Source organism: Solanum pennellii, chromosome 11, assembly GCF_001406875.1.
Source record: "Solanum pennellii chromosome 11, SPENNV200".
Taxonomy (NCBI): Eukaryota; Viridiplantae; Streptophyta; class Magnoliopsida; order Solanales; family Solanaceae; genus Solanum; species Solanum pennellii.
The window spans coordinates 2482178-2499959 of NC_028647.1; the positions used below are offsets into that span (position 1 = coordinate 2482178).

General features: G+C 29.3%; 2 protein-coding genes and 1 long non-coding RNA gene across 5 annotated transcripts; 1 reads left to right on the forward strand and 2 right to left on the reverse strand.

Moving 5' to 3' along the window:
• Positions 1–3421: 3421 nt before the first annotated feature.
• LOC107004544 (glycine-rich RNA-binding protein RZ1C) lies at positions 3422–9030 on the reverse strand. 3 transcript variants are annotated; one of them, XM_027912666.1, is made up of 5 exons: positions 8871–9007; positions 8645–8762; positions 5895–7790; positions 3927–4537; positions 3422–3837 (listed from the first exon to the last, which is right to left on the reverse strand). In XM_027912666.1, the coding sequence occupies exons 4-5, from the start codon at positions 4532–4534 to the stop codon at positions 3594–3596; spliced, it is 852 nt and encodes a 283-aa protein (XP_027768467.1). In that variant the 5' UTR covers positions 4535–4537; positions 5895–7790; positions 8645–8762; positions 8871–9007; the 3' UTR covers positions 3422–3593. The 3 variants fall into 3 exon arrangements, with proteins under 3 accessions (XP_027768467.1, XP_027768466.1, XP_015058259.1); XM_027912665.1 differs by having other exon boundaries at positions 5630–7790; positions 8871–9006; XM_015202773.2 differs by lacking the exon at positions 5895–7790 and having other exon boundaries at positions 8871–9030.
• A 4069-nt stretch (positions 9031–13099) lies between these two features.
• On the reverse strand, positions 13100–13985 carry LOC114074820. The gene is made up of 2 exons (XR_003575110.1): positions 13904–13985; positions 13100–13362 (listed from the first exon to the last, which is right to left on the reverse strand). It is a non-coding gene; the product is annotated as an uncharacterized LOC114074820 (long non-coding RNA).
• A 1760-nt stretch (positions 13986–15745) lies between these two features.
• LOC107004366 (SKP1-like protein 11) lies at positions 15746–16265 on the forward strand. The gene has a single exon (XM_015202573.2). The coding sequence runs from the start codon at positions 15751–15753 to the stop codon at positions 16225–16227; it is 477 nt and encodes a 158-aa protein (XP_015058059.1). The 5' UTR covers positions 15746–15750; the 3' UTR covers positions 16228–16265.
• The last annotated feature ends 1517 nt before the right edge of the window (positions 16266–17782 follow it).

Below are 17782 nucleotides of genomic sequence, written 5' to 3' on the forward strand. Positions count from 1 at the left end.
TATATATATATATATATATAATTAAGTTGCTACATTGCTGGAAAATAGTTGTCAATTTGTCTTTCAACTTCCATATACCCAATGGTCGGTCAAGTAAATTAATTATTTAAACATTTTTCCTATTTTGTAGGGGGAAAAGCAAATTTTTATTTTAAAATACAATCATTTAAATTAATTAATTAATTTCTCTTGGAGAAGTTAACTACTTTTCCTAATCAAGTTGTTTAGTTTACTAATTCCTATTGTTGGGTCAAATTGATCTTATCTATGTCTACATGTGACTACAATTAGTGGGGTTTTAAGATGTTGAAAACACGATCAGGTGTTTTTCGTAAATAAAATATTTTTTTAATTTTTTCATGTTTCATTTATTAGAGTATTTTTTTTTTAAATAAGTAAATTTTTTTAAAATTAAGGAAATTGATTTTCCTAATAAAAATATGAAAAATAAGTTTCATAACCACGTTGATCTTATCCTCCACACCATTCAACAAACATGACTTCGTCTTCATACCAATTACCAATAAATCGAATTGATAAATTTTAAAATCAAATCGAATCGATCGATACGTAGTCCTATTTTGGTGCTTAACTCAATAAACCATTAATGAAAAATTATGCGTACGCCACTGCTCATATCCATTCTTCCACCCACACTCTTACCTCTCATAGTATTTGTTTAAATTATATATCGAATACTAGAAAAATAAGTACGAACCATGTATATTTTCTAAACAGTATGTTTTTTAATAGAAAAATATTTTCTTCGTACCGAACACACCCTTAGTTTAGAAAAGTAGTACTAGATTTTTTTTAGTTGTATAATTGATCCATAATTACTATAATTAATCAAGTTAATTAAGGATAGGTTGTCATCTGATCAAACCTTGAGAAGTAGTTTTGTTATGTTTAATTAATAATAAAACTAGCAGCCACATATTTTAAATTCCACTATATATGTTGTAGACTATTAATTAGTAACAAGGAATCAAAATATTTTAATATTTTATTGGAATTTGTTTCCTTGAGTAAGTACTTAGAATCTCTAAAACAAATAATAAAAATACTATAATGTATGTATTATTTTTCTTCTACATAGTCAATGCCCTAGTAGTTACGCAATTTTAGTATATAGTAGTCCAAGGAAGTAAAAGAACATACAAAAAGATGATGTTATTATAGCATCATCATTCATCATATCAAATAAAATAAAAATAACAAGTAACACGATTAATAAATAAAATTAATTATTTAGTAAATGATATTCTTTTTTAATTTATGTACTTTTAAATTATACATCTCTTTTGAATCAACTAAAAATTTTATACTTGAAAAAGCGTTAGACTTCACTCTAAATTTTTGTAAATTAAGTTATTGCAAAGCTTAAACGGTAAGTCTAATATTATAGCTGTAAAATTGAGTAATATATAAATAAACATTAGATCTTGAGTTTAACATAGTACGCATGAGTGTATTTTAAAAATCTATATTTGCATAACATTTAAAAATTTATATTTTGCACAACATAGTTCGAAAAAGCTAAGCACACTGTATCTTTTCTAAACCATCCTACTAAGATTTTTCGAAGTCAACATATATATGTTCTTAGCTAAAGATCATGTTCAATCCATGCCAATAAAAAAATAAAGAAGCTCGCGATCTAAAGATCATGTTCAGTCCATACTAATAAAAAATAAAGAAGCTCGCGATCTATCAGCACTTAAAGGGCTACCCAATGGAGATGGAATCACCCCACCACACTAACATATAATGGACCACTAGGAAAAATACAAGGAATATAAGGATAAATACAAAAAAAAAGAAAAGAAAGTGGCAATGTTTTATTATCAAATGTAGAAGCAAAAAAAAAAAAGGAACAAATATGTTTTACATATATCCAATGTAAACAATGCATTGAGTCAAAACATGCATATATATATATATATATATATATATATATATATATATATACAAGTTGAAAATATTGTAGTAAATAAAGTGGTGCTAGTGATATCCTTTTTGAATTTGATATATACACACAACTTTTGCAGCAATTGCAGAAAATATTCCTAGCTTTATATTCATATATTTTCCATTTTTGAAATAGAAAATGATGTAATCCAAGAATAATAATAAAAATAATATGGTTCTAGTTGTATCCTTTTTGAATTTGATATTTCAAAAGTTGTAAGAGCTAAGAATTCAAACTTTTATAAAGATAAAAAACAAACTTATATGTTAGGACTATATTGCTTTGCCTACTTGCATAATTATCGATGATGAAGATAGCATTTCGATTACGAAATTTGCATGATCCACTAATTTTGGTATATGTTAAAAAAAAATTTCAATTACAAAATTTGTATGATCCACTAATTTTGATGTATGTTAAAAAATCATATTTCGATTACAAAATTTGTATGATTTATTTTTGGCTCCGATTCTCTCTATATAGTAATTAGAAAAAGATTAAAGCAAGTCAAACACTCTGTATATAATATATAATCTATATACACTCGTCAACTTGTTCACTCTCTGAGAGTGACTAGCACACTTTAAAAAAAAAGATAGTTTACTAAGCATCCATGTGCATTATACTTTGTATTTTTTTTATATTAAATTTTTTTTTCTCAGCTCACTCGATGTTTCTTATCTATTTAAAGTTCAATTAATTTGAGTTTACATTGAAAATATCACCAAAGAGATAACATTTTTTTCATCAAAGACGACTTTATTCTGAACTTGAATACGAAATCTCTTGCCAAACATGATCAAAGGCTCTTTAATAAAATTGGAACTCTTTATGTAAGTTGTACTAGGTCAAATTACAACTTCAATCTTGATGAACAATGTAATGTTAAGTAATACAAGTCTTCTAATATTTATTTTTTCTTTCACGTAATCTTTTGCTGCACGTAACACCTAATTTTTATCTAATCAAATTTTATTCAATAAGAAATACAAACACTTGTTAGACAAAGCAAAATGTCTAGAAGTAACAGTTACACATCACTACTAAATACACTAATATTTACTAGTTTCTAATCAATTTACCCAAGATTAAATAAGTGATAATATATTATCGATATGTTCCTCAACACTTGGTATGCATTTAAACATTATATATCTAATAAAATTCTACGAAGGATAAAGTGTATAGAAATCTTATCAACTTATCCCTACATCGTGAAGTAGTTATTGAAGTCTCAACCATCTCATAGCTATCCGTTATTTTGCATCCAACGGAAAGAGTGCTCTTTAAACCATACGTGAAAAGTAATATTCCATCAGACAAACAAGAAAAAGAGACATACTAATGAAGATAACAAAACGTATGCGAACTTTGCCCCTACTGTGAGGTAGAAAGACTGTTTTCGATAGACACGGAGGAGTTATTTTTGTTTAATAGTAAAAACAAAAATTTAGAAGGTTTTTCTAGCAATATAATATAAAACGAAGATATAGTTTTCCCCTTTGGTACAATTTTCAACATTTTTACATCTCAAGATATAACTTAACCAAAGGTGCAAGATACTTAAAAGGACAGCAAAAATTCAAACATGGATAGTCTAATACATCAACGATTTAGCACTTCAATAACGGTCAAAGGCAGCGGCGGGTGGACGTCCTCCTCCCCTACGAGGGTGATCATATGGTCCTGCTCTGTCTCTGATGCTTTTCCCCTCGTAGCGTGCTGGTCCTCCACTGGAGTATCTGTCACCATATCGTGGACCTACATCTCTGTCGAAACCCTTCTCTTTGCCTGAACCGTTCTGAGCATATCGGTCAGAAACCCCATACTTGTTGTCCGCGAAACGATCACCACCAGCAGGGTGCCTAAATATCATAAGAAGTCACTTTTGGTAACATGTGGGGGAGGGGGATTAGATCTGTAAAACCAAGCAAGAATAGAGAAAATATCACACCTGTCATTGGCAAATCGATCACGGCTTCCATATCTATCATCTTTGCTATCATAGCGCTCCTTATCAGCATAATGGCCTCTGTCGTATTGATCATCCGTATACCGACGGTCACTGCCATAACGATCCTCACGTGCACTACCTCCACCAAACCTTGATCGAGGAGGGGGGGATAATGCACGTGAACCACGGCCACCACCTTCTTGTTGACAGTCTCTAGCCCAATGGCCTGGGCGGCCACACTTGAAGCAATTGTCTTGCCCTGCTGACCTATCACCACCACCATAGCCACGGCCACCACCACCGTAGCTACCCCTGTCACCACCACCGTAGCTACCCCTGTCACCGCCACCATAGCTACCCCTGTCACTGTCTCTGTAGCTACCCCTGCCACCTCCTCCGTAGCTACCCCTGCCACCGCCTCCGTAGCCACCGCCATAGCCATGGTCAGAATCCTCACCACTCATCTTTGGTTGGGCCTTGTTCACAGAGATCACCTTATCACCAATCTCCCTACCATGCATTTCTCTGATTGCATCTTCCATGGAGCGACGGTCTGCAAATGTTAAAAACCCAAATCCACGAGGACGCCCTGTATCCCTATCCAGCATAATCTACAGTGCTAACAGTTTAGAGACTAGGACAGGACAAACACATCAAGCTAAAGATTTACTCTCTTAGAAGCCTGTAATAATATACAAGCACATGACATTCAAAATTGATATCTAATAGGAACAAAATCAAATTGATAACGAGGACAAGGACTTCAGATATAACACACACTAAAGGAGGAGTTTCATTTACCTTTCCTCTTTCACATGCAAATTCTGAAGAATTAAACAGTGAAAATTACTGACCAGAATTATTGATGATTTCTCAATTAGCAAAATGATAGCAAAACAAAGTAGAGCATTCTTTGACATGATCTAAACCTTGCAAGAGCAATAGTTTAAATTGAGTAGCCAACAATTCAACTCAAAACAGTATCAAAAGTTAATTATGAAAACAAAATGGAAGGTACATTCCTTTCCTTAATGCTTCAGACCATTTCCAGGGCTCCCTATTAAATCCCTCCACTTTCAACTTGATGATCTACATTTAATGCAGTGAAGTTTGAATGGAGAAAGTGGTTGATTTTGGTCATGCATGACAAGGTATGCTAGAACTTCCAAGCAACAAACTCTCATCATTGCTACATTTCAACACATTATCACAATATCATGATATTCTAGCTATTCACATGGAAAAATCAAATTATATGTTCTTTTTAATATTTTTAACCAAAAAAGAATGTCATGATATTGTGGTGTAGTGTTGAAATTATCACATGAAATCTTCCTCTAGATGATATATTTATCACGTATATATATAATGAACACCACACGTCTTATTAATGCATCACTCTGCCCACTTAGTGGCTAGAGTGACGTCATTAGACAGCTCTTCCAGTTCATGGTTGCTTGTAAACTTGGCATTCAACTTTAAATATTTTACATTACTCAATATATACTCCAATTCCCCAGTTAATACCAACTATACAACTACGCATGCAACTGCGTAAAGCATAGGTAAGCAAATGAGAAGTAGTAAACCCGGACTGCTGTTAAGTTTCTTAATCACTTCATTAGTATGAAAAGGAGAGAAGTTAAAGCATATTTTTAAACAAGATTAGGAATATAAAGTTACTTTGGCGGAGGAAGTCTTACTTGGGCAGCAGAAATCTGCAGGTCTGCAGATTATTTGACTCAGACCACATGTATCCAGTGTAATCAGTACCATTAACAGCTAAAACAACAAAACCAAACAAGAAGGCTTCCTAACCTCTTGGATAAATCTTAACTATGCCAATTGGGACTTATGTTGGATCCATAAACTTCTTTCATATATTTCAACCAGACTAACGAGTAACGAGCAGAAGTATTGCAGGCGTATGTCAAAGAACAGGTGTCTAACCATACAAACACAGCTTACCAGTCAAAGAGTTGACCATACTGACAAAGCATATTGCAAAAGTTTCCTTGGGAAAACTTCTCACGAACATCATTTGTTTTTTTGTTCAGTAACTGTTCAAAATACTGATCTTCATTCAGCTATCCTTTCCAGCACAAGCCTCAATTAATCCTGATTAGGCCTAAACCCCTACTAGAAACTTTTTAACTTCCCACTTACGCCATCTGCTAGCAAGGCATCAAAGCAGATAAAGCTAACTCAAAAGAACTAATCCCACTTTGAGCCTTTGAAATGCATTTCAGGGGGAACAGGGTAAAATCTTAATAAACTAATCTATAGCAATAATCCATGAAACTTAACACTCTGAAGCTGCTAACTTGGCTGAGCAACGCAACTCCTGAGTCTTCAGAGGCATCATATGGAAGACAATGCAGTTGCTCAAGAGAAGAACATCTCACAAGAGCAAACCGATCATTCAACAACCAAGTAAAACAGAAAGAGCTATCTACATGGAGAATGAAACATAAGTGCATCCAGATACTGCACGCAACAGCTTCTAAAGGGCTTCAAGAAGGTCAAGAAATCAAGAATCACATTCAATCCTGACAGTGGCAAACCACCAAGTGAAACAGAATGAGCAATCAAAGAGGGAATGAAACAGAAGTGCATCAAGATTCTGTGTACACCAGCTTCGAAAGGTCTTCAAATGGATAGAGAATCAAGTTCAATCTTGAAAGTGGCTCGCGTGAAGGCAGGAGATCAGCTAAGTACCACATAGCTCTCACCTCTTTCCCTGAAACTTCTTTAGAGCAAAGAACAGGTACCGCCAGATGTCGTCTAATACAGATCCGTCGACTGTCGTAGTTATAAATGGGAAAGTAGAAGTTTAACATCCCCGTAATTTTACAGGAAACACAAGAAGGTTGTTGTGTTTCTCTCATGAATTCCAGTACCCAAGCTCTTATCTCATGTATGCCACTGACCATTCAAAAGAACGTCTCAGTGTTACAAATACACCTCACAGATCACGAATTAGAAACAACGTAGCAAACCGTAGTTGGAAGATTGACTAAAAAAGAAAGTGCTGCTACCATGCAAAGGCACTTGGGAGCTTATATATCTGGTGGGCGCTCATCATAACAATGACATCCAAATTCTAGTAAGAGAAATGTCATTAACCTTCGATCAGACTGGTCCTGCTAGCTTTCAAGAACAACATGCCCCGTTCACAGAAACTGTCAACCAATTTAACTTGAAGAAATATGGAAACTAGACTCTGAGCTAAATTGCATATTCAAAATTCTTCTCTTAGTTTAACCTCTTATTAGCAGGAATGCCACCATTGCTTGCAACTGATACGCAAGAGCTAACTTGCCTCTTATAATTTAAGCACCTTACATCAAGAGCTAACTTACCTCCTCTATTCCCCCATTTGACATGTGTCACAAAATTAAACATATTTAGAGGATAGTTACTGCCACTTGAATGCTATGCCTTTATGTTTAACATTAATTGAGGAAAAAGTCTTAAAATTAATGGTGCTTCCACCAAACAGACCACCTATGATGCGCGCTCATTCCACATATTCCAATCATTTTCCATGAAGTCCAAAACACAAATGTCCCTTGAAATTACTACACCATACAATTAGCTAATGGCTGAACCAGAGCAGAATTATGAATCAGCTGCACTCAACATAGAGACGCATTTCTGAGCAAATCACTGCTGCAATAGAAACCAATAGTGCTTCACATTGTTAACATGCAGCTGATCTAAGCATTTTCGGATAGTCTAGCAAGTGAAACCTCAAAATCAAGCTGCTGAAGGAATCAAGTATTTATGTCCAGCAACTTCACATTCCAATGAACAAAAATCCTTCCTCATACAATTCCATCTAAAGCACCTCAAATCCATTAACTGGCATAACCAGATCCAGAAATATTAAAGGAAAAAATTAATTAATAAATGATTAAAAAGAAATGAAAAGTTGGAAATAGACATGAGTTAAACATCAACTTGAAGCAATACAATTGTTTTGCAAAGTTGAAGATTAACCCAACAAACTCCCCCATAAAGCATAGCACCACAAAGCATATGAAGAGAAAAACACAAAACTATCTCCAGTGCTTAAGTTCTTGTATACATCATACTTCAGACAAACAAAGTTTGCAATCATTCCACAAATACCTGTTCAGGGTTCCTATAATATTGCATACAAATAATTTTCTTTAAGACAAACTAGTAAGATTTTATTATCTTAACATCGTTCGTTCCAAGCTTTACGAAAAAGGAGTTCTTTTCCGGAAAAATTATGTTTGAAGTTCATTTTAAGGGAAAATAACCCCTGCATACTAGACCAAAAGGTCATAATCTTCATAGAAAAACCCAAAGGTAGTTTATTTTCCGAAACTTGCTCAAAATGCATTAAGAAGTACAACAACAACATTACCACATAACCTATGAAATCACACAAAGTCGGGCCTGAAGAGGGACGTGCATACACAAACTTACACCAACTTATAAAGGTAGAAAGGCAGTTTCCGATATACATGATTTTTTTAAAAAAAAAATGCAGGAAACAGAACTAAAAAAACTACAATAAATTTGAAAAAAATGTGTAGACATAAAAAAAATCTCCAAAATCATCATCAGAAGATCTAAATCAGCATAAGAACACACAGTACATCATACATAGGCAAATAAATCCTTAAAAAATTGCATTTTTTTCGCATAAATTACAATGAAAACTGAATCTTACGAAAACTACGAACCTGACAATCGATAATTTTGCCGTAACGGCCAAAAGCTCCTTCGAGTTGACGGTCTGTAACATCCCAAGCTAAACCTCCAACAAATATACGATAATCATGGTCTTTTCCTGACATTTTTCTGAAATTGAACAAAAAATACCATTTTTAACAGAAAAATTAAAACCCTAGAAATCAATTGAGCTGAAATTGAACAAAAGTCGAACTTCAATTAAGCACGAAGATATACCTGGGTTCTCTATTGCAAATGAACTGCTTCAATTTTTTTCGCTGTGTGGGGTTCTTCACAAAACCCTATTCTTACTTTGGTGTTTCCTTTTTAACCTTTTGAGTGTTAGATGTGGATATGAATATCAAATATCAATTGGAAAATAAAAATGTACGTATATATTGTTGTCTCAAATTTTTATTATGTGGTAGACACACTTATAGTTTAGATAAGATATGTTATTACGAATTTAATATATGTTATTTTTTTCGATCTAATTTATATGAAATATTTTGAATTTCATTATTTAAACAAATCTATATTTTATAAATAAGATAATAAATTTTATTATATTTTGAATTGTTTATTATTGTGACTAATTCATTTTTTGTGTAGTTTTCAATGTACTGCAAAAAGAAGGACATTTCATGCGTAAATTCGTGATCAAATTTAAATTATTTGATTCATGAAAAACGAAATGTGTCGCATAAATTGGGACATAGAGAGTACTTATTACATTGTTTATTTTAATTTATGTGACACGAATAAAATTTTGTAAGTTATCTAAATATTTATGTAATTTTTTAAAAAATATTTTAAATTATTAATAATTGTAATTTTATAGTACTCTTTACATAATCTTCAAAAAATAATTTATTTTATTTTTTTAATTTATATGACACTAATAAAATTTCAAAAGTCAATTACATTTCTATTGTTTGTGATTTATAGTAAATATTTTTTTATGTAATTTTTAAATAATACAAGTTATTTTTTTGGAACCTAATTAATCCCCTTTTTCTATTCCAACTGAATTAATCTACTTAAAAAAAATTAGTGGTTTTTCTGAAAACTACGTCCACTAATAAGAAAGAAGATAACAATAGCATCATGATACATAAATTGTTGTAAATTAAATATAATAATAGTCATTTTAACCATAGGACATCAACCTTATAATATGATACTAATAATTAGTTTAGTAACATTTTGTTTGAATTAATTCACTTTAACATTTATAGGCACAAATACAAACAGAACCACCTCCCATACAAGATCTAGGATAAATATATCGTTAAACTTCGTCTAATATCTATCATAATCTATATTAAATTATGAATTTGTGATATATTAGTCTAGTCAAATTATTGGTTAATAGAATTGAGTTAATGTTTAAATTAAAATTATATAACTTAGATCTGTCTTATTATATTAGAATTAGTATGTTAAGTTGACAAGACAGGTCCAATCCATTTTCTTCAAATTCAAGATCCACTAGAATTACTTGGAGGCCAAAATACCTCCAAGTCACGATATACGCCTATATAAAGGGATTTTATACATTTACGATCGTGATCAAAATTCAACTTTATTCGTGATGAAATTCCAATAAATATTCTGTTAATTCAAGAATCGAGCATTTTTGGTGACCCTTTTTTTTTTTTTTTTAACTCGTTTTGTATAACGTGAAAGATTGACATGAACATACATCTCTTATTTAGAATTAGCATATTTTTAACTCAATATTTTAATTAGCAATTTTAACTTAAAATAATGGCATTCGTTAACATCTATTTGACATTATTAAATATAGTAACATATCATCAGCAAAGTAATATTAAAAATATACAAATCGTTTGTTCAAAGTAGAAGTGCACACCCTCAAATTAAATTATGCTATTACACCATTATGATTAAGTATATTTTGGAGTGGTTATATTGTATCAACAATTTGCTTTTTTGGATATGTATCTGATACATATGTAGTATAATTTACATGTATCTCATATATGTATCTAATGTATATATAGTATAATTCACATGTATCTCAGATAGACAGATAAATCTTGCTCGCCTCCTTTCCTATTTTAATATATCTGATTGCAAATTTTTTTTTATTATATATTTTGATGTATTTGTCTATTGAAATATGTTATGAAGTTTAATTAAAGAGATAAAATGTAATTATTTCAAACTATACGGGAAATTATTAAATATGATAAAAATATCTATACGATTAGATAATTCCTCCTAATTTTTAAGTGAAAGAATGACTAGCCAATTATTAACTCAAAAACATATTTTGATTTGTCAATCCGTTTATTTAATATCCCTAACTTTTTTTAAAACAAAAATGAAATGAAAAGAGCATGCTCCACATTCACTAAATAAAAGGAGGATAATACCAAGAGCATTTGCATGCAATTAAATTAGTAATATATTCATTTTGACATTTTGATGAAAGAGACTTTTGTAACATTAATGTTGTTTCATATGTGTTTTGGACATTTGGATTCTTAATTTCTCAAAAGCCTTCTACAATAGTAGCCACAAAGACAAATACGATCAGGTTTATCTGGACTTAGTATACAACCTGCGTTAATTAATCTATCTTTATATTTATCCTTGCAACTAGGCATACAATCTTCATCCACCTTGCATTTTATGTTGAAGATTGGAGAAGCACATTGCAAATCTTTAACTTGATGGTCTTGTGCAATCGTCCCGTCAAGGACTATAACAAAAAAAAAATTATTGAATCAATTAAAGAATATAATAGCAATAAGAAATCCAATTTTGATAAATGTTCGACTCAAAAAATAGCTCAAATATAAATGATAAAATATTTTTTAAAAAATAAAAATAAAAATGAGAGAGTTAATGAACAAACCTAACAAAAACATGATGATAAGAAGAAGAGAGTAGTAGACTGAAACTTTTGCCATATTTTATGTTTTGATTAATTGTGCTTTTGCTTTTGGAGAGAATGTTATGAATTATTTGGCCATGGTTCTAATATATATACTATTTATATAGTGTTAAACTAATCAAATTGTTACACCCTCCGTCCACTATTATTTATCTATTTTTAGAGTCAAACTATAAGAATTTTGACCAACAATTTAATTAAGATGTATTTTTCATGATGTTGATATAAAAAATATTGTAATTTATAGTACTTTTCATATAGTTTTTGAATATCTAAATTTTTTGTTTAAAATATCGAATTAATGTAATCTAATTTAACTTTGAAAATTAGTTAAATTTACTTTGAAAAAGAGCAACATGACAAATAAAAATGGACGGAGGGAGTATAATTCAGTCATAGTCACATTGTTTTACTAGATATCAAACTTTAAATGTGCAAGAAAATATTGAAGTTTTTCTATAATTGTATGAGAAAATATTGAAGTTTTTCTAATTGTGCAAGAAAATATTGAAATTTTTCTTTAATTTTGCAAGAAAATATTGAAGTTTTTCTTTAATTGTGCAAGAAAATATTGAAGTTCTTCCACGGATTGACCCAATTTTTTGTGGTGTTTAATATTTTTCCTTAAATATCATAAGCTTTGATTTTTGTATCTATTGCTTATTTAATAAATAATTGTGAATCAAAAATATTTTTAGAGCATTTTGGTGTCATAGACTGCTTGAGAAGTGCAAAACTTGTGAAAATAATAGAGACAAGAGAACATTCTAGAAGTGGTCTATAACTCTAATTTGCTTAGCACAATTGTTCAGATCGTCATAAATTTAGAGAACTTTATAAGTTTTATCGTTTAGTTATACCTCTTAAATTAATATAATTTATGAATTTTGAAATAAAACGTTTACCTCTCGTGGCATTAGTTCTACAAGAACTAAATTATTGTATAATTTGTTTTGCTTTATATGTACAATATAACATGTGATATATCTATTAATGACTATTATGACACAAAAATATAAATTTGTGTCTCATAAATATGGTTTGATTTTTAATGTTATGGATATTTTGACCAATAATTTTACTTTTGTATTGGTCAAAGCTTCACTTTTTGCTAAGAGTCTATTGAAAAATAATTACATAAATATAAAAAAAAAATCTGCAAACTCATCATATTAAATCATTTTGAATATGTTAATTAATGCTATTGTCTAATAAAAAATAAAATTGAGAGGCTTAAATTAATTTTAAACAAAATAGTAATGTAGTAAAAGGTAAGTAAGTGCAAATATAATTATTTACATTAACAACAAATAAATTTAAAGATTATTTTTCTTTAACTTCCATTAAATTTAGTTGTTAATGTACAATATATTTTATGATTTCTTACTATAAATACAAAATCTACTGAATTTCCATAAATTCGAACCCTAATATTCATATATCAAAAATTTGCACCCGATACACTACATCCATCAATTAATAAGAAGATAACAATAGTATGATGTATAACTTGTTGTAAAATTAAATAATAATAAACTCATTTTGATCATAAAACATTAACCTTATAATTTATTAAATCAAATAAATGATAAGTCTTATAACATTTTGAATAATTCATCCACTTAAAATAAGCCTTTTAACAATTATAGGCACAAATACAAACAGAACCACCCCCCATACAAGATTTGGGAAATACTGGACTAGGAAATCTCTCATCACAAATTGGCACACAATCCTTGGTGTCTTTGCATTGTATGTCATAAACTGGTACATCACATTCCTTAGCAATAGTAGGGTTGAGAACTACAAAAAAAAAAAAAAAAAAACGTCAGAATACATAAATATATCATTTAACGTTGTCTGAGATTTATGACTTTCAGTATTGAACGTGCACAAAATAACGTAGACACAAGCATTTTATCTATGAAGAAATTGTGATTGTATTACACAAGTAGTATTACAAATAAAATTAAAAAATGAAATAGTTTTTTACTTTTTTCCAATTTTTTGTTCCGAAAAGTTGTTTTGAATATAGAATTGTTATAAGTTTTTAGAATTTTTTAAAGGTTGAAAAACTCCAAAAGAGTTTGTATTCATGTTCAGAACACTACTCTGATTTTCGAATATCATTTTTCACTTAGCTTGAAAACAAATTATCAGGATATATTTTATTCAGATTTTACAATTTTTATATTCAAACGCTCTTATATTAAATATAAATAGTATTTACAGATAAAATTTAGCTAATAAGATATTCTAAAATCATGTTAATAATAAAATATAAACAGAAAGTAATTTAAATTTAAATATAAAACTTGTAGAAAAAGAGTTTTGATGTACAAACCAGAGAAATATGTGATGACAAGAAGGAGATAGTAGTAAACTAAAACTTTTGCCATTTCTACTTGATAATTATTATATTATTAAGAGAATGTTGAATGAATTGTATAGCCATGGTTGCAATATATATATAGGTGTAAAAATAATTATTATGATAATCCAGTCAATATTACATTATTTTATGAATTTAAGAAAACAATCTTCTATTAAATAAGAAAATAACTAGTTAGTTTCTAATATATTTGATGTTAATTACCTATGACCATTGACCAATAGAGATTAAAATTTTATTGGATATCATTTAAACTAGATATCAAACTTTAATTGTGCAAGAAAATATTGAAGTTTTTCCATGGGTTGACCCAATTTTGGGGGGGTCTTTACTATTTTTCCTTTTTTAGTTTTTGTATTTAATATTTAATTAATAAAAATTGTAAATTTAAGTTTTCTTATGTATGACCCCAATTATATTTGCTTGATATAAGTTTAGAGTACTTTAGTCTTAACCGATATAAGTTCTGTAAATTTATATGCAACATGAGTTGTGAGGTATATATAATTTACTCGACATAAATTTAGAGCATTTTATAAACTTAATAATAATTAAATAATGTCTATTACGATATAATTTGTGAATTTTTAATTGAACTTTTGCCTCTTGTGGCATAAGTTTCATAGGAATTAGAATTATTTCATAACTTGTTGTGCGTTATAGAATGTAACGTATGGTATATTATGATTTATGACACAAAAAAAATAATATATATATNGTTTATCAAAGTATCTTTTGTAGGTGAGGATTTATTAAAAAAACGATCTCTATTCCATAAAAATAAAAATAAAATCGAACCGATCTAAAATTCATTCTAGACATATTAATCTTTAGTTTTTATATTAGTATAATGGGTAAGCAAGTGAAAGTATAACAATTTATATAAATATGAAAATTTCTTAGTGTTAGCCATCGATGTGGTACAAAAAGTACCAAAAGAATTACACTAATTTTGGGGATTTTCTTCATTTGAGTGCATCCAATCAGAGTGTAATCACGTATAGGTTTTGTGCGTCCAGATACGTTTATTTCAGATCTATGGAGTCAAAATTAAATGTAATTTACTCAAAATATATTGTATTTAAGTGAATGCACATGTATATGGTTGTCTCACTCTCCTCTCTCCTATCTCACTCGTAACTCCCCTCTCACACCGCCTCTCTCCATGTATCTAGTGTTGTTAAACATTAGGGGATGATTCACATGTATCTACGGATCTCGTTCGCCTTCGGCCACTACAATAAAAATAACTTTAAATTGCAATAATTAGACTCGTTAACAAAGAGTGCTAAAATATTTTATTGACATTGGTTAATTTTCATTTGATCTCATGTCGCTATAAACTTTAGAGAAATATACAACGAGTACTAATTGTCTCTAAAAGTCATTTTTGATGTAGTGTCCCTACTATCTCACTCGTCCTTCTCCCTGTATTCGATAGCAAAAATATATGTGTATAAATGTTTCTGACTTAACATATTTTATATAATTATTAATTTATGATAATATGTAATTATTTCAAATTATAAAAAAAATTAATAAATATGATAAATATATAATTAGGTAGTTTTTCCTAAACCAAATTGAATAACTACACGTAAAATTTTACTCTACCGCCTAAGTTTAACAAGTACCAATTCTATAAAGATTCCTTCTTTTTTTTTTTTTTTATTAACCAATTAAAAAAAGGGAAGTGGTAAACAAAAAATTTTATAATCACCCTATAAATACACTACTTTTGCTAACACATTCTATTATTTACTTGACGATTTAGTTAATTTTTATTCTCCAAAATATCAATGGCTTCAAAAAAATTGATCTTGAAATCATCAGATGGTGATGAATTTGAGATTGAAGAATCGATTGCGGTTCAATCTGGAACGATAAAAAATATGATTGAGGACGATTATACCCTCATCCCATTGCCTAATGTGAATACTCAAAAACTAATTGTAATTATCGAGTACATGAAAAAGCATGGAGAGAAGACGGATTCAAACGAAGAAGAAATTAAGGATTTTGATAAGGAATTTTTGAAGGATAAGAGATACAATGACATGTTTGAACTTATACTTGCGGCAAATTATCTTCACATTGTCGATTTGATGAATTTATTGTGCCAGACGATAGCCGATCGAGTTAAGCACAAGTCTGTGATTGCTATTCGTCAGATATTTGGTATTACGAATGATTTTACTCCAGAGGAAGAAGAAAAGATTCGCGAAGATCATAAGTGGGCTCACGAAGGAGAAGAAATTGATGAATCTCTTGATTAGATTTGTTTATGATTTTTAGGTTTGATTTAATTTAGTGGGTTTAACTATTGTTTTTTTTTTTTTTGGTCTAGGGTTTTCAGTTATTTTTATTAATTATTTTGTGTTTTAATTTATATATGTAATTTCTGATTTTGAAAATTAAAAAAAATTTATATAATACTGTCCCATTAACAATTTAAAAAAATTATCTCAGCCTTTCTCATGCTTCGTTAATTAATGACTTTATTATTTTATGGACATTGATTAATCACTTCCTTGTTTTATACGTACATAAATAAATATGTGAGTTGGAAAGCAATTAAGAACGTAAATTACAATTCAAGTATATACGTTTAAGAATTCAATTTAAGATTTAAAATTTAAACTCAAGAATTTTACGAGTCTAACTCAAGAATATACATTTAAAAATTTAATGTAGGGGTGTGTATTATTCGAATTAGATCGAAAAAATTGATTTGGGATTAATAATTCATTTTGTTCGATTTTTCAGATTTTTTTTTTAAAAAATCAAATTGTATTTATGTGTGTGAAAAATGTGTAGGTTTGAAATTAAGTTGGAGTTAACCGTTTTTATCCCTTTAATGATTGGACATCTATCACTGGTATACTTATAAGAATTGCGTTTTAAGTTTTACTTATGATTTATATTAAAAAATATTTAAGAGATTCATAACTATATTTTGCTAATTACGATTCTCAATTACATGTTAGAAGAAGGAGAGAAAAGACAGAAAATAAAGAGATATGACTTTAATATTTATGTATATCTGTCAAATAATTGTATATATATATAACTAATATATATACATTCGTTGTTCTTAATAATGATAATAATAAGCTGATTAGATTTCATTTTCTAACATTATGATATTGTTGTTTTTAGCGATTACACATCTTTTTTTTTTCTTGAAAGTTTATTAGATTAGTAAGTGAAAAGCTAATTAGTAGCCTCATGTCAAAGGTTTTTTTTGTTTTGAAATGCAAAGTTATTTATGAAATTTTTTTTATTTTTTATTGTCTTCAATTCTCTCCATATATTTAGATAGCCACTCAAAAATAATTTAATTATACTTCATAGCTATAGTTTGCTAGTTACGATTCGTAGCTACATGTTAGAGAGATGAGGGAGATGAGTGAGTGAGGGCAGCGAGTAGAGAGAGGTGAATTTTATATGTATATTTTTCAATAATTATATACATGTAACTGATATACATATGTACTTTATATCTGAAAAGCGAGTTTGGGAGAGGAGGAAAGAGGCGAGCAGAGTGAGAGGGGTTAGATTTATTCAAGATTTTTTTTATATAATAAAAAATTTATTGCATTTATGTTTCATATTATTTATATATTATATTGTATAAATTACTTTAGTATTATCTTACAGAAATATTTTTGTAGGATTAAACAAAAAGTAAGAATTAAAGATTTAGACCTCCCAAAGATATAACAAATAATTTTTTTTTTCTTTTCTTAATTTACGTACTATTTTATTTTATTTATATTTTGAAATACTTTAGAGTATTATAACCAAAAGAATAATAATAGCTAAGATTGA